Raw genomic sequence first — 23,543 nt, 5'->3', positions numbered from 1 at the left:
AGGGAGCGGCGGCTCCGGCAGCCGTAGGTTGCCGGCTTGGTGACAGGAACAAGGATGGTTATAGCAGAACCGGACTGCCGACGGCGGATGCCGGCACTCCGGGGGCCGGCCGGTGGACGGACGACCAAGCTATGAGGAAGGAGGGAGAGCCATCGGCTGGAAGCCGGCGGCAGGCGGCAGTCCCCCGGCACACGGAGGACTGGCGGCCCAGAGGATAAGGGATAAGTCACCAAGGTAGGAGGTGGGTATCACCGACAGTGGAGGCGGCAAGGGACCGGCACCAGGATAGTGAAAGAGACAGAAGGAGGGATGTAGGGGTCCGGCCACGGACCCCCAGACATCCCACCTGAGTGGGTGTACCCATGATAGAGGCTGACCCTATCACCCAGAAGCAGGGGCCGCAGAGGACCGGGAGCTAAGGTAGCCCAAGGGAGGGCTAGGGGACACCCAAGAGCGGGGGGGGGGGGGACCCCTGCAGACAGAACGCATCCAGTGGCTAACCCCATAGGACACTATGAAGGGTATATGTACCAGAGCGGACTGCACACAGGAGCTCAAGGTAGCCCTATCACTCCACCCTAAGGAGGAGTTGTAGGACAGGGGACAGATGGGTATAGACTAACCTAAGTATAGGCTAGGCCATACAAGAGATAGGTGGGGAGGGGAGAAGAGAAGGGTCTTCCGTGGAGGGGGTTCTGTACCAGAGCGGCCACTGAGGAAGGGAGGACTCTCCCTAGCCTAAGGTAAGGCAGCTTGTCTGAAAACGGTGCATGGGTATCGTTTCAGCAAGGAACAGAACTAACCCCTCCAAAACCTAACCTAGAGCAGGGATGTTACATCCTGAACTAGGAAGGATGGAAGACGTATCGCTATTGCAGGAAAGGTCGGAGACCTAGCCCCAGCAATAGAGGAAGGACTAGCCGTTCCTCATTCTCGGACGCAACCCTAAGGGGGGATCATTCCCTTAGGGAGGACAGAGAGGCGATATAATACTCTGATATGATCTTGATCCCCTTACGTGGTAGGGGGAGCAAGGCTACACAGAGGGGATGCCCTAAGGCAGGGGATGAAGGAAGCATATAGGGGTCCTACATGTAGGTTAGGTTAGAAAGACACACTATCTAACCTGTCCCCTATATGGTCCCTGAAGGCGAAAACACTTGCATCACAGTCAATAGTATTGTAAAATAATGCCACTATCTTCATAAATAAGCCTAGGATCACTGATAAATATCATGCATGAACACTGATATAGGCGCTCTGGCCTGGGGGCTATAGTAGCCAACTGGTATGGGGTCAGTCGATGACCGATAATAAAGCGTTAAAACACGATATAAAAGTTCCTAGCTATGAAGACTAAATAAACTAATAGTATCGATTAGTTAATGAGGCCGGAAAACGTTGTTGAGGCTAACTAAATAAGGCATACAGAACAACAACGACGCCATAAAATGGCGGGTCCGGTCGAGGCACAGCTCTGCCAGAAAACATCAATTATCTCGAAAAGTAAAATTTACTTTACGGTCAGAGCTTAATTAAACAATACCGGAACCTTGTACTCAACTTTCCAGAAGAAGGCGAGGCCGAAGGTAGCGACATGACGAAGATGCAGGTTGATAAAAAGAGCGTAGGGAAAATCCGTCTAAGATAGGCGAGCTACTAGCAAAAGGATGAGGACGGACGTGACGTCATTTAGCAATGGCGCCCGTTTGTTTACGTCTCGAGTACCAAAAGTAGCCACGAACGAGATTAGCTGTGGAATGGCTCCCAGCTATTCTCCGCCCCTACACACTGAAGTGTTAACTCTGTTTGGGGTGTAGATAGCTATGTGGCGCGTTAATACATGCGTCCCCTGTTGATATACGATGTCTTAAAAGGGAAACCTTTAGGATACTCGCTCCAGAAGTTAGAATTCTGTGATAACCTGTGGTTAAATTCTCTGGGAATATCTTAGTAGTTATATACCCAAGGAAGCTACCAAAAAGGAACCTTCCATCAGGACGCCATGGCTTGAGCCCAAAAAAGGCTATTTTAAAAACTGGAAGTCGTTCCGCTAACTAAATAACGCATGCCTAAGAACGACAGCGCCCATGGCGCCTCCAGTAATGACCTAGCTCTAGAAACACAATAAATACTCAATATCATTGAGAAACAAGAGCTAAAACATATTCAAAGTAAAGACCCGATACTCAACTTTCTGAAGGCGGAAGAAGATGAAGAAAGCATAATAATAATCCTTTAACCAATCGAAATAAATTCAATTGACGGAAAATACCTCCGAGCGAAAACGCTACAAATAAAGGGGTGGCCACTATTGTAGGGAGGGCGCTGTTGTACTATCGATAGTAGTAGGGAACGGGGATGGCCTTTGAAGGGCCCCCCTTTTATTTTTGCCACACCCCTTTGAACGTAAACTCTATCTGGGGTGCAGATTGCTGTGAGGTGTGCCATTACGTCCTTACGCGATATCCCTTCTTAGAATTTTAAGGGATATTCGCTCCAGGAGTTAGAATTCTGGGTACCTTCGGTAAATTCTCTGGGATATATCACTGTAGTCACATATAACCTAGGAAGCTACTAATGAAGGAACTTTCATCAGCACGACATGGCTTGAGCCCAAAAAAATCATTTATCAACAGTATCAGGTTTTAATAGGTTTAACCAATCATTTAGAAATAAAGGATTAGTTTTATAGATACTTGTATCATAAATCAACTATTATAGTGAAAGTATAGCTCAGATAGTGTTTGCTTGACCTGAACTTTTGGAACTCTGTTTTTGAAGCCATTATAAGTAACTATATTTAGCTTTAAATACAAGTATTGATAATCATACAGACAAAATAAGGGATTTTGACGAAGGAAAAATCTATTTCTGGGCGAGAGACCTGTGCCGCCCAGTGAAATGCTCCTTTTACATCATTTCTAAGGTATAAACTACTATGAATTTACCAGAGAAAAAAGTTGCATAGGAATGCCAGGTTGAACCCAGCTCGCTCACCTAATAAGGTGTCGGTATAATAATACTGGGGCGTGATAAATCACAACCAGAGGTCTCGCACCATTTATATCTCCTCTTCAATATCCCTGTTACAGCGCGGTGCCGTTCAACACCCACCTCCAAGCTCTACTACCAACAGTCCAACCCACGCCAGTGACGTCACTCGTCATAGCACCCAAGTTTTGGGCCCATGATGAGAGGGAAGTCAGGGAGGGTTCACTGGGCGGCACAGGTCTCTCGCCCAGAAATAGATTTTTCCTTCATCAAAATCACTTTTCTGGGCTCAACCTGTGCCGCTCCGTGAAATTGTACCAGAGAAAAGGTCCCAAAACTTGGAACAATACCTGAGGGGAAAGTAAATTAAAGACAAAATAATACCAAAACAATGTTTAATTCTAAGAATAGGACATACAAGGTATCCAGTGAATAAATACTCTCTAACATCCTGGAAGGATGGTAAATACAAATGTAGCAAAAATCCCAAACTAAGGGATGACAGTCAAAGCAAGGTAAAATAATGATGCAAGATCAAAATAATTGACAACCCCAAGGGTAAAATAACAAAAATCAACTCGTGGGAGAGTAAGACTATTAACAGGTATGATAAAAAACAATACACCATAAGGGTGTAGCTCAGGTAAAACAAAACCAAAACTAAAGTTGGAACAATAAGTAAGGCAGGTAGGAGGAAGGAGGATAGAGCAAGACGTTTTGATTAAGACTCATTATTTTCAGGAGGAACCACATTCCCTGCTGCCACTGTAGCAAATTTTAGAGCTTCCAAAGGTTTTAAATAGTGGCGTTTAAAAACTTTAGGGGACTTCCAGCCTGTATATTAATGATGCAAGATCAAAATAATTGACAACCCCAAGGGTAAAATAACAAAAATCAACTCGTGGGAGAGTAAGACTATTAACAGGTATGATAAAAAACAATACACCATAAGGGTGTAGCTCAGGTAAAACAAAACCAAAACTAAAGTTGGAACAATAAGTAAGGCAGGAAGGAGGATAGAGCAAGACGTTTTGATTAAGACTCATTATTTTCAGGAGGAACCACATTCCCTGCTGCCACTGTAGCAAATTTTAGAGCTTCCAAAGGTTTTAAATAGTGGCGTTTAAAAACTTTAGGGGACTTCCAGCCTGTATATTTTGTAAGCTCATCAAAGTTCATGTGGTGAAAGTAATTAACTGAAGTGGCTACAGCTCGTATATCGTGGACGTGAGGGAATGACTCAGGGTTAGCCTGTTTAATAAAATAAAGAAACTGTTGCCTGATTCCTTTCAGGGTAATGGTTCCTCCATTTTCCCTAATGAATAAGGGCCCTGAGGACTTCGTGGAAGTTCTATTTAAGTAGGCTTTCAGAGTGTTAACTGGACATAAAGATGGGTCCTGAGGAAGTGGAACAATCTTCCAGGAAGACCATCTGTTCTGGGGGTCCTCATTTTTAGCCAAGAAAACTTTGTCAGGGGAGAGAAGGACTTCCCCTGACGAGAGAAATTCAATATGACCTGGATCTCTAGTCAAAGCTGACAGTTCTGAAATTCTGGCACCAGAAGCTAGGCTCAATAGGAACAAGGTTTTCCTTAATAATGGTATGTAATTGCAAGACTCGTTAAGAGTGTCAGAGGCCAGCTTAAGGACATCATTAAGAAACCAGGAAACTGTGCTAGGGCGAGTTGATGGTTTCAATCTGGCGCAGGCTTTTGGGATTGACGAGAAGTATGAATCCGTAAGGTCAATATTAAAACCAATATGGAAAATCTTTTTCAAGGCTGATTTAATTGTAGTAATTGTATTGGCCGCTAGGCCTGATTCAAAGAGAGTTCTGAAGAAGGTTACTGTCAGATTCATAGTCATCATCTCAACCTTTGAATCCCTTAAAAACTTTGCAAGTTTTTTAACAGCCGAATCATATTATCGAAGGGTGGATTCCCTTTTATCTGATTCCAAAAACAGAGTATTTTGGGAATCAATATCTGCACCTTTTTGGGCTGAAAATTTCATGAAGTCCATAAAGTTAGGGCATTCTGAATTCTTGAGGAAGCTAACACATTGCGAGTTTGTACTACTTGTGTTAGTATTGGATTGGGTATCTGTCGAGGGTGGAGACCCAGTTCCACCAATAGGGGAAACCAATTGCTCTTGGGCCAGTTGGGAGCTACTGGAGCCACCAGGCCTCTGAAAATCTTGAGTTTGTCCAACACTTTCATCAACAGATTTATTGGAGGGAATAAGTAAATCTTCTTCCAAGTGTTCCAATCTAACGACATTGCGTCTGTGGCATAAGCCTGAGGGTCCAGGTTGGGGGCTACGTAACATTCTAGTTTGTGGTTGGACTCTGTTGCAAACAAGTCTACCTGGAGACCCGGGACCTGAGATAAGATCCATTTGAATGATTGTAGATCCAGTGACCATTCCGACTCCAGCGGAGTTGTCCTCGAAAGTGCGTCCGCCACTACATTCCGCACCCCCGCTAGATGGACTGCCGACAGATGCCCCTGGTTCGATGCTGCCATGGAAAATATTGCCAACATGACATGATTTATGTGGGCGGACTTGGAGCCTCCTCTGTTTATGCAGTGGACTATGACTGCGCTGTCTAGAACTAGTCTGATATGTTGGTTCTTGGCTGGGGTCAGTCGTTTTAGAGTAAGGAATACTGCCATTAGAGTAAGGAATACTTCCATGGCCTCTAGGACATTGATATGGAGTTGCCGGAATACAGTCGACCATAGTCCCTGGACCTTCCTGTGAATGACGAGTCCTGGGGCCGGGTATTGTAAGGGGACTGACTTTGCCAGACTTTTGACCTTTGTCCATGGCCGAAGTCTCTTTCTCAGAATAGGTGGAAGTCGAGCTCTTTTGTCTCGATACTTCCCGGTTGCCCTGGAGCGCCATACTCGGTTTATGTCTTTCAGTATGGACTTCAGGACAATATCTGTCACGGAAGCGAACTGCAAGGAGCCCAGGATTCTCTCTTGATTTCTCCTGGACATCAATTTGTCCTTGAGAAAACGTCTCGTTTTCTTTGCTATTTCCGCCCTCTTGGCCTTGGGGAGACATAGCGTATGAGAACGTAGATCACATTGTAATCCCCAGCCACTGAAACTTGGTCTCCGGGACCAGGCAGGATTTTTCGAAGTTGACCTGGAACCCCAACTGTTGAAGGAAGTTTAACACTCTGTTTATTACCGTGAGGCAGTTCTCGATGTTGTCTGACCAGATGAGCCATTCGTCCAGGTAGACTACTATTTGAATTCCCTGGGTTTTGTAGTTCTTGGATTACCGTCTCTGCCAGTTTGGTGAAGATCCTGGGCGCTATGTTGAGCCCGAATGGCATTACTTTGAATGCGTAGGCTTGGCTGCCTAGTTTGAAGCCTAGGAAAGGACGAAAATGCCTTGCTATCGGAACGTGATAGTAGGCATCTGTAAGATCTATAGAGGTGGTGACGGCCCCACGGGGAAGTAAGGTCCGCACCTGAGAGACGGTTAACATGTGGAACTTGTCGCATCGAATATAAGAGTTCAGACGGGACAGGTCCAGGATTACTCTTCGCTTGTCTGAGTCTTTCTTTGGCACGCTGAACAAGTGACCTTGAAATTTTAAGTGATGAACCCTTTTGATTGCGTTCTTCTGCAATAGATCGTCTGCATATAAGGCTAGCTCCTTCGTTGGAAGTTGATGGAAACTGGTTGGTGGAGGGGTCCCTTCTATCCAACTCCACCCCAGACCTTTGGAAATTATGCTGAAAGCCCAATTGCTGAACTTCCAACGATTCCGAAAGACGTAGAGTCTTCCCCCTACCCGAGGAACTTCAATGGGTTGTTGATGATTTGCCTCCTCGGCCTCCGCGGAACCCTTTGCCTCGGGTGAAAGCCCTTCTGCTACCCCTCTTACGAAAGGCACCCTTCGCACCTGAGCCTCTGGCGCGTTGGTAACCCTGGAAGGCACCTTGGGTTTCGTAAGCGGGGTTAAAGGCAGGGGAGGTAGCATACGAGGTCGTTGCTACCTGAGCCTGAGGGACCAGCACATATTGCTGTTGAGGATGTCCCTTCGAAGTAGAAGGCTGGCTACCTTGTGACACTGGAATGGTTTGAACCAACTGAAGTGGTTGCTGACTTTGAGAGGAATGGAAGGGCCTCAACCTCTTCCTGCCTCGAGCAGGGGTGCCAGGTGGCTCAAACTTCCGCTTGGGGACTAGGCCCCACCTAACCTTGAGGCTTTGGTTTACCCTGGGCTTTAATGAGCCTGTTAGGCTCATGTCTGATGGTAGCCTCAGACAAGACGTGTCTCCGGCAACGAAGTCTGGCTGCAAGGAAGTCGTACGCATCGGCCAGCAGAGTCTGAAGTAGAGACTTAGTTAAAACCTTAAAGAGGGGTTCCTCCTCGTACATTATGGCGGTCATCTCAGCCATTGTAGCTGAATTAATAGACCTGCTGAGTCTGGTCCGGGCTTCGAACTCGAGGCGGATCAAAGAGTCCGGAAGCCTGGGAAGATGCTTGATAAACTGTGTGGAGGCACAGTCAGCGCTCAGTTTGCCTGTCGTGAAGGTGGCTGGGGCGTTATGCCAACACTCGTGGTCTCCCGGGAACAGGAGGGAGGTCAGGTCCGTTTCCCGCAGTTGCGGTAACGGTTTGCCCTCCTTGATGGCCTGATGGGCTAGGTCCATCATCTTGGTGACGCACGGAGTGGGGGTTTGCTCATCTACCACAAACATTGTGTAGGAGTTCTTGTGGGGTGTGAGCATGGTGTTCACACATTCCCACTCATTCAGTGTTCGAACCCAGGTAGACTGGGCCTGCTCCTTCGGGTAGATTACCGTCTCCTTGGGGACTTTATCTAGCCGAACAAGAGCTTCCTCAGTCAAACGAGCAAAACCGGGGAAGGGGAATTGGAGGCCCGGCGGGTAGAACTCTAAGTCCTCGATCGACCAGGTGCCACATCCCTCGATGGTCAGCATGCCATCTTTGAAAGGAGAGTGCAGAGCCATTCTCCATGGGTTGTTCTTCGTGAACTCTGGGAGCTTGGAGGCGTCCGGGATGGCGTACTGCTGCTGTTGCGGCAGCCCTGAACGCATGAGGCTCTCCACTAGGCTCTCATTGTTCTGCATCCTCTCAGTGAGGGACGACATCATGGACCCGATCTGAGTTAAAAGCTTGTTAGAAAAAGCGTCTGGGTCAAAGGAAGCCACCGGGATGGTTGTGGAGGCTGTCTTCGTTCTCGACCCATGAGAAGACGAAGATGCGACAGCTGAGTCTTTGGGGACTCTAGAAGAAGAAGTCTTGACAGACATCGGGGATTTGGAAGACTTACGGGTCTTCAGCAAAGGCCTGCGTTGAGCCTTAACCTTCAGGGTAACCGGACGAGGCCTGCCGTCAGCCCCGTGTTTCCCCGGCAGGCCCTGAAAAGAAGAATGAGCAGAAGAAGAAGAGAAAGTCGGGCTAAGGAGAGGAATCTTAGCCCGGGACCCACCTGCCTCACCTACCTCCCTACCTAGTTCCGGTTCGTCGAGGGCTATAGGTTCTCTGTCGAGGTTAATAGCCGCGACGTCCTCTACTATGGCTTCACCCATCACCTCCTGGTCTTCAGCTAAGAGCAAGACTTCGGTGATTTCAGCGATGATGGAGTCCGCCACATCCTTAAGGACCGCAGCCGAGGTCTTAGCGTTGGGGTATATGAGGTTGCACCGCTCTTCGGACAGTATGTAAGGCTTCTTAGCCTTAACGTTGCGGGCGAACCCGCCAACCCAGACCTTAAGGGTCGCCAGGGCTGAGGTCTTAGAAGACTGGGAGCTCTGAAAGAGAATAGACCGTTACTAGTGGCAAGTGACTTCGACGGGGGAAGTGTAAACATGTAGGTTGTGATAAACAGGATCATTCGATCAGAGGATACAGTGGAAATAACAGGAAATGCCAAAGATTAAAACTATGTAAATCTAGATAGTAACGGCAGTTTCACCTACCGAGTCCGAGGTGAGCGTTGAGACCAGCTTATAGCAGACTTCACAGTTGTCTGGATGCCAGACGGTCAAGTCATCCACTAGGACAGCACAGTGGGCGTGCGACCTACACACGTCGTGGCCGCACGCTTGTTGAAGTACCGCCGCACAGGCTGTCATCTTACAGCGGACCACCTGTAAAATATACATAAGTATCCCATAGTAGGTAAGGGTCCCAAGGGGAGCCCGGGGACTCCGGGTACTAAAAATAAACCAGCATCAGCCGGGCTAGGACTAAGAATAACATTCTAAACCGTTAAAGTAATCGGTAGAAAACACTTAGTAAAGGTAAAATGCAAATAAGTCAAATCCGTATAGCTATGATCATTCAAAAAAGAGCATCGTCGAGTATAGAATACAATAATATAATGATATGGGTAATGGTTATACTGTTGGCTCCGGGGAGACAACTGAGGTAGACCCAGGGGTCACCGCTAGCCTACCGGGGTAGGCGGGTCAAAATGGTGAGGGGGGGAGGAGGGGGAGAGTCAGAGACTCACCGCCGGTCCAAGGACCTTAACAATGCAAAAACCCAAAACTCGACAAAGCTCTAAAGCTAAAACTTACAGAATTCCTTGCTAATAAAAATAGGGCTAACATCGTGTGGGTTCCGTGGGATGCGGAACGTCACGGGGGAATCCTATTGACTGGGTCCCATGGGGTGCGGAACGTCACGGAGGGAATCACGCTGAAAAAACCCAAAGCATAGCTGAAATCTCCCCAGCCGATCGATGGTTAATCAGAGCGGCGGAGAAAAAATGGCTACGAAAGGGAAGGGAGTGAGCGTAAATAAGATAACAAGCCTTGCTAGTGTTCTCGGCTCCAACGGTGGGAGGAGTCAGTAGGTACCTGGGGGGGGATTGGGGAACGAGAGGACTCAACCTGTAAGGCAAAACAGCAGACTCCTGTCTCATAGAGATGAGAGGTATCCCTGGAGTGGGGATGGGGTAGGTGGGGGGGTCATACCCCGATGGTGGACAGGAGGATGCAGCGAGAACAAGCCAATGAAGGGGCAGGAGGAGATCACGTGGGATAGGGAGACCAGGCGTACCAGCCTGGCCGACGAACCATGAAAATAACAACGGAATGATCATAAACGGATAAATGAATAAAGTAAAATAAAATGATATAATGAACTAGGTAAGGCATGCAGCTAAAATAAGATAGTAAGAGAGGGATGCAGGGGAAAGAGGCAGGAGAATAACGAGCCGAGCCCTCCAGCGCGGGTAAGTACCGAGCTGGACAGGGGGGCCAACATAACACTCTATCGGGTAGATGCCGATCGGTAGGATAACACAAATAATTAAAACTGAAACTGCCTCGCGAGAGTCCCACTCAAACTAAAGCAAAATAACTAGGTGGTAAAGATAAAAAACACTGGGTAAAAAACACAATTACGCGAAGGAACCAACTAGAGGGGTGCCCGAAGGCGAGCAGGCATGCCAACCTAAGATCAAAACTATGATATGTAGTATAATATCATAATACAGTAACACGTATCATAATAATGTAATAATAATATAACACAGGGTGTGATCGGTGATAATACCCAGCGAAAAGGTTCGAAACAAAAAACAATCAGTATAGAAGACTAATTGTAAGGCGTTAAGAACGAGTGAAAGGAGGTAGCCAGCCAGCATGGCGGCCGCGAAGCGGGGGCGACGAATGGTAAACAATAAAAACTGTGATAGAAATAAAAATAAGGGTAAGGCTACCTCCAAAGACTCAAAACTCATAGATCTGGTACTTAACTTAGATGGGGAGACAGTAGAATCCTGGGTAAGCACCGAAATACACCGCAGTGAAAAACACAAGTGTGAACAAGCAAGTGCTATGAAAAGGAGTAACGTCACTGGTGTGGGTTGGACTGTTGATAGTAGAGTTGGAGGTGGGTGCTGAATGGCACCTCGCTGTGGCGGGGATTTTGAAGAGGAGATATCTAGATGGTGCGAGACCTCTGGTTGTGATTAATCACGCCCCAGTATTATTATACCGACACCTTATTAGGTGAGCGAGCTGGGTTCAACCTGACATTCCTATGCAACTTTTTTCTCTGGTAAATTCATAGCAGTTTATACCTTAGAAATGATGTAAAAGGAGCATTTCACGGAGCGGCACAGGTTGAGCCCAGAAATTAGATTTCATATTTTAAAATATTTACCATGTATTGTTTAAGGAATTTCTCTGTTTGAGTACAGTACCTAACTATTTTTCAAATGATTAACAGTACATGTACTGAGAATATTGCATTAGTAGAATGAGTCTACTATTTTCCTTGTTATATTGTGAGATTTCAATAAAGTCAAAGTTTCAGTTTTAAATTGGTGTCTTTCAGGGTGGTACGCTGATTCAATATGAAGAAAAGTTAAGGTTGCTTGAAATTGCTCAAGTTCCAAAGGATCATGTGGATGATTTTAAATCAGTGAAGACTTTCAAGATTTTCAACACCAACAACCTCTGGATCAAACTGAAAGGTACTGTTATAAACAAATGAGGCTTTTTTCATCTTATTTTGGAGCACTTCCAGTTTTATTTTAGCCTAAATTCTGTAAAGAAACCATATGTTTAAATGAGTCAATTTATATCTAATAACTGAGAACTACATATATCGGTCATTTAATTAAGGTTTTAAATCATATGGAATTATTGTTAGCTGTAGGATAATTCAATAGATAATTTAATTTGTCTATTCTGAGTTTAGATGTGCTACAACACATGTATATAAGGCATAATTTTTCAATCTTTATTGCCTTCTTGGCTTTCATGATATTCAGTTAAAGCAGCAATACAATATTTCAAATATGGAAATAATTAAAAAAAAATTATCATCTGATGTAAATCCAGTTTACTTTAATATCAGGAATTATCAGAAGGGTAGTAGTGTGTTCAAAAAGTTTTGCTTAAGGGTATTAACCCTTTTACCCCCAACGGACGTACTGGTACGTTTCACAAAACTCATCCCTTTACCCCCATGGACGTACCGGTACATCCTTGCAAAAAACTACATTTTTTGCATATTTTTGATAACTTTATGAGAAACTTCAGGCATTTTCCAAAAGAATGAGAGCAACCTGACCTCTCTATGATGAAAATTAAGGCTGTTAGAGCAATTTAAAAAATATATATTACAAAATGTCCTTGAAAAAGAAAACACCTGGGGGTTAAGGGTTGGAAAGTTTCAAATAGCTTGGGGGTAAAAGGGTTAAATTATTCTCAAGTACTGTGCAGTATTATACAAGTACAGAGTTGGGGGGAATAAAAATGACGGAGAGACAGAAATTGAATGTGTTCAAGATGAAGTGTGTGAGGAGTATGGTTGGTGTACAGTATCTCAATTAGATAGGTCTCGGAACGAAGTAGTGAGGGTGAGAATGGGTGTAAGAAATGATTTGGCAGCTAGAGTGGATATGAATGCATTGAAGGGGTTTGACCATGTAGAGAGAATGGAAAATGGCCATCTGCTGAAGAAGGTGATGAACACAAGAGTTGATGGGAGTACAAGAGGAAGGCCAAGGTTTGAGTGGACGGATGGAGTGAAGAAAGCTCTAGGTGATAGGAGGATAAATGTTAGAAAGCCAAAAGAGCTTGCTAGGAATAAGAATGAATGGCGAGTGATTGTGACATAGTCCCGATTAGTCTTGCTGCTACCTGGGGTCACCTTGGTGACTGCTGAGATAGCAACAGTAAGGGATTCAGTATATGAAGCTCCATTTGTGGTGAATAATGGGGGAGGGTGGGCTGTGGCACCCTAGCAACACCAACCAAACTTGGCTGAATCCCTCGTCAGGCTGGGAGGAGCAAAGAGAAGGAAGCCCCCCCCCCCTTTTTTTTGGAGGGGGGGGGTAGCCCCCCAAATTAGGGGAAGTGCCTTGGTAGACGGATAGAGATTAATACTTGTCCAAATCAACCACTAGTATTATCTTTTTATTGTTGTTTATATGTTAGTCATCATTGTTAATTGATGTATAGCCTCATTGAGTAACTATTTACTCAATGAGGCTATACATCAAAGTATCATTAAATGGAATTCTTATAATTATTACAAGTCGCTTATTGGGTGTAGTACTGTATGTCCTTTAAAGTCTTTTTTCATACGGAGAAGCTAAAATAATAACTTGTGTATTGTTTAGTGTTTAGGCAAAAGTGTAAATTTCACAATTAAGTGAATGACAAGTAATTTTTACAATGTAACATAAGTCATTTATTCATTTTTCAGCAATTGATCAAATTTTGAATGATGGTGCAATGGATATGGAGGTCATTATCAACAATAAGACCCTTGATAATGGGTTAAATATAATTCAGCTTGAACAGGCTGTTGGTGCAGCCATTAAGTGTTTTAGTGGTCCCCATGGTGAGTTGCTCAAGAGGTTCTAATTTATATCATAAGTTCTTGTATTATAGTCAGTGTGTGCTAAAGCTTGAAAACTTATTTTGCATGCATGCCATTCCCCCTTTTTCCTATGGGGTATAGTATCATGACTTGCAAATCCTCTGTAGGTTAAGGTAAAATGAAATATAGATTTGTTTACTGTAAAATGATCAATTAGCAGTGCTCTGCATCATATTTTTTATTATATATACTGTACATACTGTATATAGAAAGCATTAATTGAAGAATTATGGAGTTAAATGAATTCTGAAATTCACATATTGATAAATGACAATTGTGTTATAATAACTGTTAAATGCTTTAGTAAAGAGAGAGTATTTTTTGTCTGTAATTGAAGACTTCTGTGTAACTTCTGGTCCATTAATGAAGTAAGCAAGTTAAACTCAACTGATATACATGGGCATCACTTCGTCAAACTCAAGATCTGTTAGCAAAATAGGAATGCTTCCATGTCATAGGAATTCTAAGAATATTGAGGAGCAGAATTATCAAGTAAAGAGAACGAAGTAAAGTTTGATAATGATAGAATATATGTCTATATTAGGAAGGAGCATTGGAAGAAACCTGTTTTCTTTACTTTAATTTTATTTAAAAACTTTAAGAGTTGCTGTGGCAAGAGTGAAGACTTTCTGGTCTTTTTGAAATTATTTTCTGCTAGATTCACCCTTGACTACAGTAAGGACTAACTGGTTTTTCTTCTGTGTTTTACATACAAATTTTATAGATAAGGTAATTTCTTTCCTTTTAACCAAATTTAAAAGTGAGCTAGACAAATATTTCAAAGTCAAATTATTGCCCCTTATTGTGATTGAAGGATACTTTTATTCAGCATATTGTTTGTGTATTGCAGGCATCAATGTTCCTCGTTCAAGGTTCTTGCCAGTGAAAAAGACAGATGATCTTCTACTTGTGATGAGTAATTTGTACTCTCTAATGTCGGGTACTCTTAGCATGTCTCCCATTCGTATGTTTGATACTACTCCACTTGTCAAACTAGGCCCTAACCATTTTGGTAAAGTTAAGGTTAGTATAAAGCTTTCAATTTTGCAATGATATTAAAGGAGACTATAGTACAGTACTGGATTCTGAGATGTAGAAGTAAAGATAAAATCTATATAGAATTTTAATGAGAAATGAATTATAAATTGTGGATTTTTTATAATGCAAATCTCATTGTGATACAGAAGGTATAAGTGATGATGCATCAGTGGAAGGATATAATTGTAAACTGGTTTCTTGGCACATGTCAAACTCTTTGCCTTTGATCATCTCTCTAAATAAAAGATATGCTTCTTACAGGAATTCCTCAAGAGATTTGCTTCTATACCTGATATGCTGGAACTGGACCATTTAACTGTTTCAGGTGATGTTACTTTTGGAAAAGGCGTCAGTTTAAGAGTAAGTATAATGCATGAGTTTACCTTTTTAGTTTAGTGTGTTGAATTTTTTCTGAGATTTTGCATAAGATATGAAGCGTCGGTATGAAGTACAGTACGCTTCTTTTATTCTACCTTCGCTGTACTGCCTGATGGCTTAATATTTAATGAGAGTCTAATCATCTGTAGATGGAATACTGTAAACATTAAGCTATCCTTTCAAGTGAATTACCCCTACAAAGTGAAGCTGCTATACTTCAAAAATGTAATTTTGCCTTGGTTTTCATACGAGTTATTGTTTTTTTTCCATGTTACTGGTGGATTGAGTTTGTAAAGTCCTTTTTGATGGTGTCAGAATATGTTTTGACATTCCTTATTGAGCTGCAAAATAAAGAGTAAGGAGGAATTAGGCTATCTAGATATCTATATGGAATAATTATGCTTTTGGGCTCGGCCATGTTGATGGAAGGTTCCTTTAGGTAGCTTTCTAAGGGATATTTGCTACAGTGATACTCCCAGAGAAATAAACCAAAGGTCTCCAGAATTCTAACTCCTGGCGCGAGTATCCAGTTAAGGGTATCGCTTGGGATCATAGACTTGTTTTTTTTAGATATGACACATAGTAATCTTCACCTGAATAGATTTAACTCTTTAATGTAAGGGGGAAGAGTGGCAAAAGAAAGGGGGTGCCGTTCTAGGTACCCGGTGGACCTCCTATCCGTACTACTACCAGCCGCCATTCCTTTACTTGTAGTGTATAAGCTAGGTGCCCTCCCAAAGTTTTCCCGGTGTTTTATTGCAAGTTTTCGGAATAATCATGCAATCTCCAGCATCTTCATCCTCTGGAAAGTTGAGTATTAATTCTTTCCTGTGTATAATTTTAGGGTCCCTTCTCACAGTTAAATTCCTATAATTTTAGTGTGTTTGGTTGAGCGTTGCCATGACCGGAGGCGGCCATTTTACGACCGCTGTCACCGATTACCATTACATTTTATTTAGTTAGTAAGGCGACATTTCCCGGTATTCAGTTATAATATTAGCTAGTTAGGCAAATTATACAAGTGAAGATTGTGCATACAGAAAATTATCATTCCTCTTCCGAATATGTAACTTTACTTTCCGTATACGGCGGGAGCCCCGGCCGTACCAACCATGCCGGGAACCCCAGCGGTACCAACATGGCCGTGGTTCCTAACAGAGCTTGGCTAGCCTCGCTGATATATATGTTAGTGAAGTAATTCCCCACGTTTAGCCTCACTCTATCGTTCGTTATTAATTCGGATGGGGACTTACATCCTCTGAAATTACGAATAATGTTCGATATATATTCTCTTTTAGAGAAAAGAGGCTAAACCCTTCCTCCCTCCCTGAGTACCACCGCCATTACAGGCGGCAACCACTGTCTTTTCTCTTTGCCGTCGTGTAGAACTCCGGCTTTTGGTTAGATAATAACTAAACACCGCCTTTCTTCATTGCCGTCGAGTAGAACTCCGGCTTTGGGTTAGATAGTAATTAACTCAGGGTGACCTTTTCTTGCTGCTGATGATGTCGCCAGCAAAGGAATCATGTTTCCTCTGCTGCCGATGACGTCGTCGGCACAGGAAGCCGTGCTTTCTCAGTCCATTGTCAGAGGTAGGCAGCATACCTTCTGCCTCTTCAACTCCAGTGAACTATAAGACTTTGACCTTCCCCCTTCTGTCCTTTAGTGACACAGCATTCTTTTGCCGGTATTTTGACAGTCATCCCGGCTTGCCAGGTTGTCTGCGTTGCCGGCCGGGACCCTACCGGCGGCAGTTAGTTCAACCGCCTGAGCCACATTCCTCTTTATGTCCTTCCTTCACCGGAAGTGAATGTCACGGGGGGAAGATTGAGCCGGCACTGACAGCTGCTGGTGGGAAACCCAACATACTTTTGAGAAGTCTTCAGCCCTCTCTTGGTCTGCCATCCGCAATAATTGCCATCCACAATTATTGCCATTGGTGGTACAGCTGGCGGCAGGCATTTTGTGGATGGATGGAAGCTAGAATCAGAGAGATTGTTACCCTAACATTAGAACTCTCATTCTGGCAATTGTTGTGCTAAACCATAATAATAGGAAACTCTCCTTCCCTAATGCTTTCTCTCTCTCTATCAGTTAGTTCCGCCAGATACTAACCTAACCCCGGTAATACACCGGCCGGACTACAGTTTACAAAAATTACAGTAGTACATTCATTTTCTAACATACTCTGTGTTTCCCTTCGCCATTTATTGTTGGGACCACAATATAATGTTGAGGTTGAGTAATCCCTCAACACCCAGATGATTTCTTTGATCATCGGGACCCTAATAAATCACCGATCACTATTAATATACTACAGGTGGATAAGTTAGTATAAACACTTACTAACCCTAACTCTTAAGTACTAGAGTTTCTTCCACCCTGTATTCTCCCTAACAGGGAATCTAGAATATTATTACTGACGGAGGTCTCAGTAATTGCCTGGGAGAAGAAACACAGATATGGGTCTTTCCTATTTCCTTTCCAGCTTACTATCCTAAGGTACCATTTACAATAGTGATTACTGTAGCTAATAAAATGTATTCATTTATATCAATGATATAAAAACCGTATACTCATTGAAGCCATTTCCTTTACAGGAGGAGCCAATGGTGAAGTGCGCAGCTATGTTCTGCAACCACAAGAGTAGGAACTTTTGTGGGCATACAATGTGCAGGACTCATGCCCCTTGCTGTATCGTGTCCGGATCCCTGAAGTATTGGGACCCGAAGGGTTGCTCTACCCGCTCAACCCTGCTGACCAACGGCTTCGGAGAAGCCATCCCAGTCACTGTGGAGACTAGGGACACAGCAAGGGAAACCCTTCGTAAGTGGGTAAGAGGGTTCCAAAAGAACTCTCCTGGACCTTACCTTCCTAATGAATCTCTGAGGTGCCTTCTGTTCTCCAAGGGGCTAGCAAATGTAGTAGTGCCCCAGGAACAGGTCCAGCCTCCTCTCATACAGCTGAAGATCGACGTGGACATCCCTAAGGCACTAGAAGGCATGGATATCCACCAAGAACGGATGTCAGAAGTGTCCACCGACACAGAGCAGGACCTACTGCAAGAAGGCCGTGAAGAAGATGTGGATCTACTTTGCACGGAGGAAGAAGGATCCGTTTTGACGGTAACTGAGGACCCTCAGTTCACCGTGACGGCATACCAACCTATGCCGTCAACCTCTTCAACCCCAACTCTTCAACCAACTACACAGGTCGACAAGAGCGAAGCAATCCTCACGTCAATCCAGCAGATGTTGGAATCGTTCCGGAAGGAACAGGAAGCGATGAAGTAATCCATCCAACAGAACAAGAGACAGATACAGGAAAGGGATTGCCCTGGAACTTCCAGGGGCTCTATTAAGCCCCTTAGAGTATCAGATCTCCCTCACTGCTCCAAAACCAACCCCTGGAGGTATATGGAGCACATGCCCATGATGAATGGGAAGCTATTTGTCTCACAGAAGTTGGGGGCCAACTGTTTGAAGATCTTGTGCTCTGGCTCAGCTTTTCAGCCTATCCAGACTGTTACATGAGACTACGGGACGAACTTGCATCCCGTGAGGAAACAGTACTAAAGGAAGTCATTGTCTTCGAACATGACAAGGCACAAGCCATCCTTGTAAAGTCCTTGAAAGGAGCCGGATACAACAACTCCAAAGTCTCAGCACTGAGCAAGAGGCATCCCACCTTTGTTGCTCCTTCCTCCATCTCTTTCCCCTTTTCGGAGGAAACTCTAGACTTTGTCATTAAGGCAATCGAAGAGGGCAAACCCTGCCCATCTCTAGAGGAATGCAAACCATTCTCTCTAGCAACGCTTACCTGCGAGGAGAAGTGGAAAGACGTCCATCTAACCTTCTCTGTCTCGAAATTGGATCCAGAGATAGCAGGCCAGCAGTTCAATGAGAACCTCCCAAAGTTGCCAGACCATCTTCTGAGGAGAGAACAGGAGACGAAAGAGAGACTAGCGGCCTCGCTTTCTCATCAGAACTGCCTGGAAATGTGCGCAGGCCAACATAATGCCCTAGAAATGTATATTTTCCTGGCTAAGTCTCACATGGGTACCCTTGTGAAGGACTTATATGCTTTCATCAAGTCAAGAAGGACCTGTAGAGAGCATGTGTTTGCCTCGGCACCAGAGAAACATGAACCCAGGAAACTGATTTCATCGTGCATCTGGGGCAAGGACCTTTTCCCACAGGAAGCGATCCAAGAAGTCATAGTCAAAGCAGCCACGGAGAATAGGAACCTTCTCCAAAAGTGGGGCATGACATCAAAGAGGAAATCTTCCTCAGACAGAGGTCCCCAACCTAGAACAAAAAAGTAAGGAGACAATGTAAACCTGCGCAACTTCCGGCTGTGACCACGGCCACGGTACCTCAACTGGTAGCACAGCCTCAAACCACCTTCCAGGTGGTCCCTCAACTGCTGGTAGCCCAGTCGCCAGCATTTAATCCTGGCTTTGAGAGGCAGTCGACCACCTTTCATCCTTATAAAGGAAAAGGCCAAAGAAGAGGTTCCTCGGGGAACCCCTCACGGGACAGAGGAGGACGCAGTCATGGACACAAGTCCTCAGGACCCCCCAAGCACTGAGGGGTTCCAGGTAGAGGGCAAATTATACCACTTTCGGGATTGCTGGACCTTCGATCACTGGGCCCACAGCCTAATCACGAGTGGACTCAGGTGGAGATGGAATAAGACTCCACCCCGTTTTCCAGAATTCTTCCAACACTCCACCCCCTTGTTAGAAGAATATACCTCAGAACTCTTGAATAAGAAGGTAATAAGTAAAGCGAAGTCCATCAAATTCCAGGGAAGGCTGTTTTGTGTTCCCAAGAAAGACTCAGACAAACTCAGAGTCATTCTAGACTTGTCTCCACTCAACAAGTTCATCGAGAACCACAAGTTCCGAATGTTTACTTTGCAACACATAAGGTAGACCTGGAAGATGTCTACTGGCATCTGCCAGTCAGCAGCCCCTTCTCCTCCTACCTAGGATTCAAGCTACAGAAAAAGAAATTAGTCTTCAGAGCAATGCCCTTTGGACTGAACACAGCCCCAAGGATATTCACAAAACTAGCAGACACAATCGTCCAACAGCTACGCTCCGAAGGAGTTCAAGTGGTAGCATATCTAGACGATTGGCTGGTGTGGGCAGCATCCAAGACTACTTGTCTGCAAGCAGCCAAAAAAGTGATCCAGTTCCTGGAACACCTGGGCTTCAAGATCAATTGCAAGAAGTCTCACCTTTCTCCAGCTCAGAAGTTCCAATGGTTAGGAATCCGATGGAACTTGAAGTCACACCACCTCTCCATTCCATCCAAGAAGAGGAGAGAGATAGCGGGAGCTGTCAAGAGACTAATCCATCACAAGAGGATTTCAAGATGCCAACAGGAAAGAGTATTGGGCTCTCTCCAGTTTGCAGCAGTGACAGACCCGGTGCTAAAAGCACGTCTAAAGGATGCGTCAGGAGTCTGGAGAAGATACGCATCAAACACTCAAAGAGATCAACTAAGGTTGACCCCGACCTGATTGCGCATGCTATTAAGGCCGTGGTCAACAGCCAAGAGCCTGGCACAGACAAACCCCCTTGCAGCCAGCACAACCATCAGTGGTGATACACACGGACGCTTTCTTAGAAGGATGGGGAGGCCATTCTCACGAGAGAAAAGTGCAGGGGAATTGGTTGCACTAGTATAAAACCTTTCACATCAATATCTTGGAAGCTATGGCAGTTTCTTGACGTTGAAGAAACTATCACCTTGCAGAGCAATCCACATCAGATTGGCCCTGGACAACGAAGTGATAGTACAGTGAACCCTCGTTTATCGCGGTAGATAGGTTCCAGACCCGACCGCGATAGGTGAAAATCCGCGAAGTAGTGACACCATATTTACCTATTTATTTAACATGTATATTCAGACTTTTAAAACCTTCCCTTGTACGTAGTACTGTTAACAAACTACCCTTTACCTTTAATGTACAGAACACTTAATGCATGTACTACAGTACCCTAAACTAAAACAGGCACAAATATTAAAGGCGACTTTATATCATGCGTTTCCTAAACACGCCAAAAAGCATTTAATGGCAACCAATGTTTTGTTTACGTTTATCTCTGATCACAATGAAGAAACAAACGCATTTACACATCTGTGTATAGGTTAGTTTTTGCATCGATTATATTGATTATTCAGTACAGTATGTTGATTTTGTTGTTACCAATGTTTTACTTAATTTTTCTTAGGACTTCCAAATGAAATGTTTTTCTTTATGACGCCGCCTGAAACGACGGCGTCATAAAGTACGCTAAGTAAACAAACGAAGTCATTTAACACGTTGACTGCGATTGGCAATGCTGTGAAACGGCCCAATGGGCGTTCTCTTTAACCCCAACTAAAATCAGTAACCAGCTAGCTATTGACGTGAGAATTGTTATGGTGTATCCGTAAGGTAAGCCGAGTGCTCAGCCAGTGTAAAAAGCGTGACTTTATGTGTTACACTTCGCCTGACATAACAAAAGTCTTCATTACAGGCGTTGTGTACCTAATATGGACATAATAGATGTGGTCATATATGGCTCAAGTCGCCCAGAGTGATTAGAGATAGTTCTGGTGGCGTTGTGTGCCGAATATGGTCACACTTTGGATGTTCAGTTATGGTGCATATCGCTCAGACTGATCTAGGGAATTACCGTATGCAACATGTACCAGACGTGGCTCATACTCAGTGTGACTCTAAAAGGCACACATCGCCCTGAATGATTGCAAGCATTACTACGCACATGTATGTACATGCACACACATATATATATATATATATATATAACACCTTTGTATGTTTTCATATGTGCACATAAAATTTGTAGTACACACGTGTGTATATAGGAATATATATAAACATACACTTGAATATAATACATGTAAGATGTACTTACATGTTACAGACACACATTAGGAAACATATATACAGGCTGTATTTTTGGCAATATAAATTTATATTTTTCAATATTAAACTTACCCGATGATCATATAGCTGTCAGCTCTGCTGCCCGACAGAAAAACCTACGGGCGGAATACGCCAGCGATCGCTATACAGGTGGGGGTGTACATCAACAGTGCCATCTGTCAAGTGGGTACTCAAGTACTCGATGTCAACACAGAACCAATTTTCTCTCTGTCGTGCCACTGGCAAGACCTACTAAATACGCTGTTACTAACTGGATTTGTTTTCACAACTATTTGGTGAAGTACACTATTCCAGTTTTGAGCTTTCGCTATGCAGGGGTTTTATCTTCATTTCAAAACTTGAACTCGTTTTGGATAGATTTAATTATGGTGACAAAGAGAGTATGGACTCTCTTTCACTTTTAAATGGCCGATCCTTCCCTTAGACGGAAGTGTGTTTAGGTTTTTAGTAATTTTGCTTAACACGTTATAGATCTATATATTTTATATCTCTCCGCCTTTATTAGGCCTCTTCGATTAACTTTCCTTTTATTATAAACATATAAAAATACATTTTTATGTTTTGTTTATATGCGACCTTTCCTGATAGTAGGCGGTCCTAACTTGGAACCGAAGTTAATCAACGTTGAGCCCGTTATATCGTATTTAACCTTTAAAGAATTTAAAACTTTTTAAATTTAATGTTTTATGAAAGAATTTCTTTGATAGTCTCGTACTGTTTTCAAAGATGAACTAACGTTTAGTTTTTTAGTCTACGCAGTTGTTGGCGTTCAGGACGTTCAACATGCGCTCTATCGTTACGATAGAGAGAGATTGTATCACGGTTTCACTTTTCAGTAAGAGTAAACCGATTCTGGCGTTTCGTTCATTCTTTCTTAGCTTAAATGGTTCAAATTCTAAATTAAAGGAACTTTTTATTTGGAAAACCTTTTAGTTTTTTCCTTTAGCAAATAACATGTTTTGCCGATATATAATTGGGCTCTTCTCTCAGGTGCGAAATCTAGAGAGAAAGAGAGAGATAGAGACGGAGGGAGAGAGAGGAGAAAAAACGTTTCGTTCAAGCGGGTAACGTTGTTCTCGTTTTACTCTCCTCCCTAGTCGCTGTAGGGGAAGAAGGTAAAACGTTTCTAGGGTTTTATTCTTGTTCCCAGGCTATGTGCGGTGAGAGATTGTAAACGTAGTTTATTTGAACTAGTGTTTAGTCTCTTTCCCAGCCACTGAATTCTTTATCTTTATATATGTTTTCTGTTGCATTATACGACTGTTTTCGCAATTACTACCTTTTAATGAAGGGTAGGATTGCGTGTTTCAGGTAGAAATCAGTAAAAGTTTCGATTTCAGTGAAATAAGTGCAAAACAGAAAATCAAAGTGATAAAGTGATATGCGCAAAGTGTTACAGTGTTGCGTCCGAGGGTTCGTCTGTTCGTGCCTGTCGTTCACCTAGTCCGGGACCTCTTGCAAGCTCCCAAGCCCAGGGGAGAAGTAATGTCGAACGACTTATGGGTTCGTCAGGCCTTGATCAACGAACAGACGTTTTTCCCTCCGTGGTTTCGGGCTTATCTACCCAAGATCGCCCCACCCACACAAAGACGAGAGAGCCCATTTACTTCTTGTCTGCGGAAGAGGTTTCTCGTAATAAACCTTGGACCAAGGTCTCGCAGCTTATTAAGTGCAAGTCGGTCCCTTCCGCGCAAGTCCAACGGCCCAGGTGTAGCCACTGGGTCAGTTCGGACTCGCTGCAGTCTTCCGATGACTGCACACCTCC

At 43.9% G+C, this 23,543-nt stretch overlaps 1 protein-coding gene and 1 pseudogene across 9 annotated transcripts in view; one reads left to right on the top strand and one right to left on the bottom strand.

The window, feature by feature from the left end:
* LOC137641335 (UTP--glucose-1-phosphate uridylyltransferase-like) overlaps positions 1-14,845 on the top strand; it is a 238,799-nt gene extending 223,954 nt beyond the window's left edge. For all 9 annotated transcript variants that reach the window (XM_068373782.1, XM_068373787.1, XM_068373790.1 and 6 more), the window contains 4 exons: positions 11,339-11,477; positions 13,220-13,357; positions 14,247-14,419; positions 14,696-14,845. In XM_068373782.1, coding sequence (XP_068229883.1) covers positions 11,339-11,477; positions 13,220-13,357; positions 14,247-14,419; positions 14,696-14,830 — 585 coding nt within the window. In that variant the 3' untranslated portion in view covers positions 14,831-14,845. The remainder of the gene's footprint in view (positions 1-11,338; positions 11,478-13,219; positions 13,358-14,246; positions 14,420-14,695) is intronic.
* LOC137640387 (uncharacterized) lies at positions 4,030-5,322 on the bottom strand (annotated as a pseudogene).
* Positions 14,846-23,543: the final 8,698 nt, after the last annotated feature.

The sequence above is a fragment of the Palaemon carinicauda genome, chromosome 5 (genome assembly GCF_036898095.1).
Source record: "Palaemon carinicauda isolate YSFRI2023 chromosome 5, ASM3689809v2, whole genome shotgun sequence".
In the NCBI taxonomy this organism is placed as follows: domain Eukaryota; kingdom Metazoa; phylum Arthropoda; class Malacostraca; order Decapoda; family Palaemonidae; genus Palaemon; species Palaemon carinicauda.
This window is presented reverse-complemented; position numbering and strand designations above follow the sequence as displayed.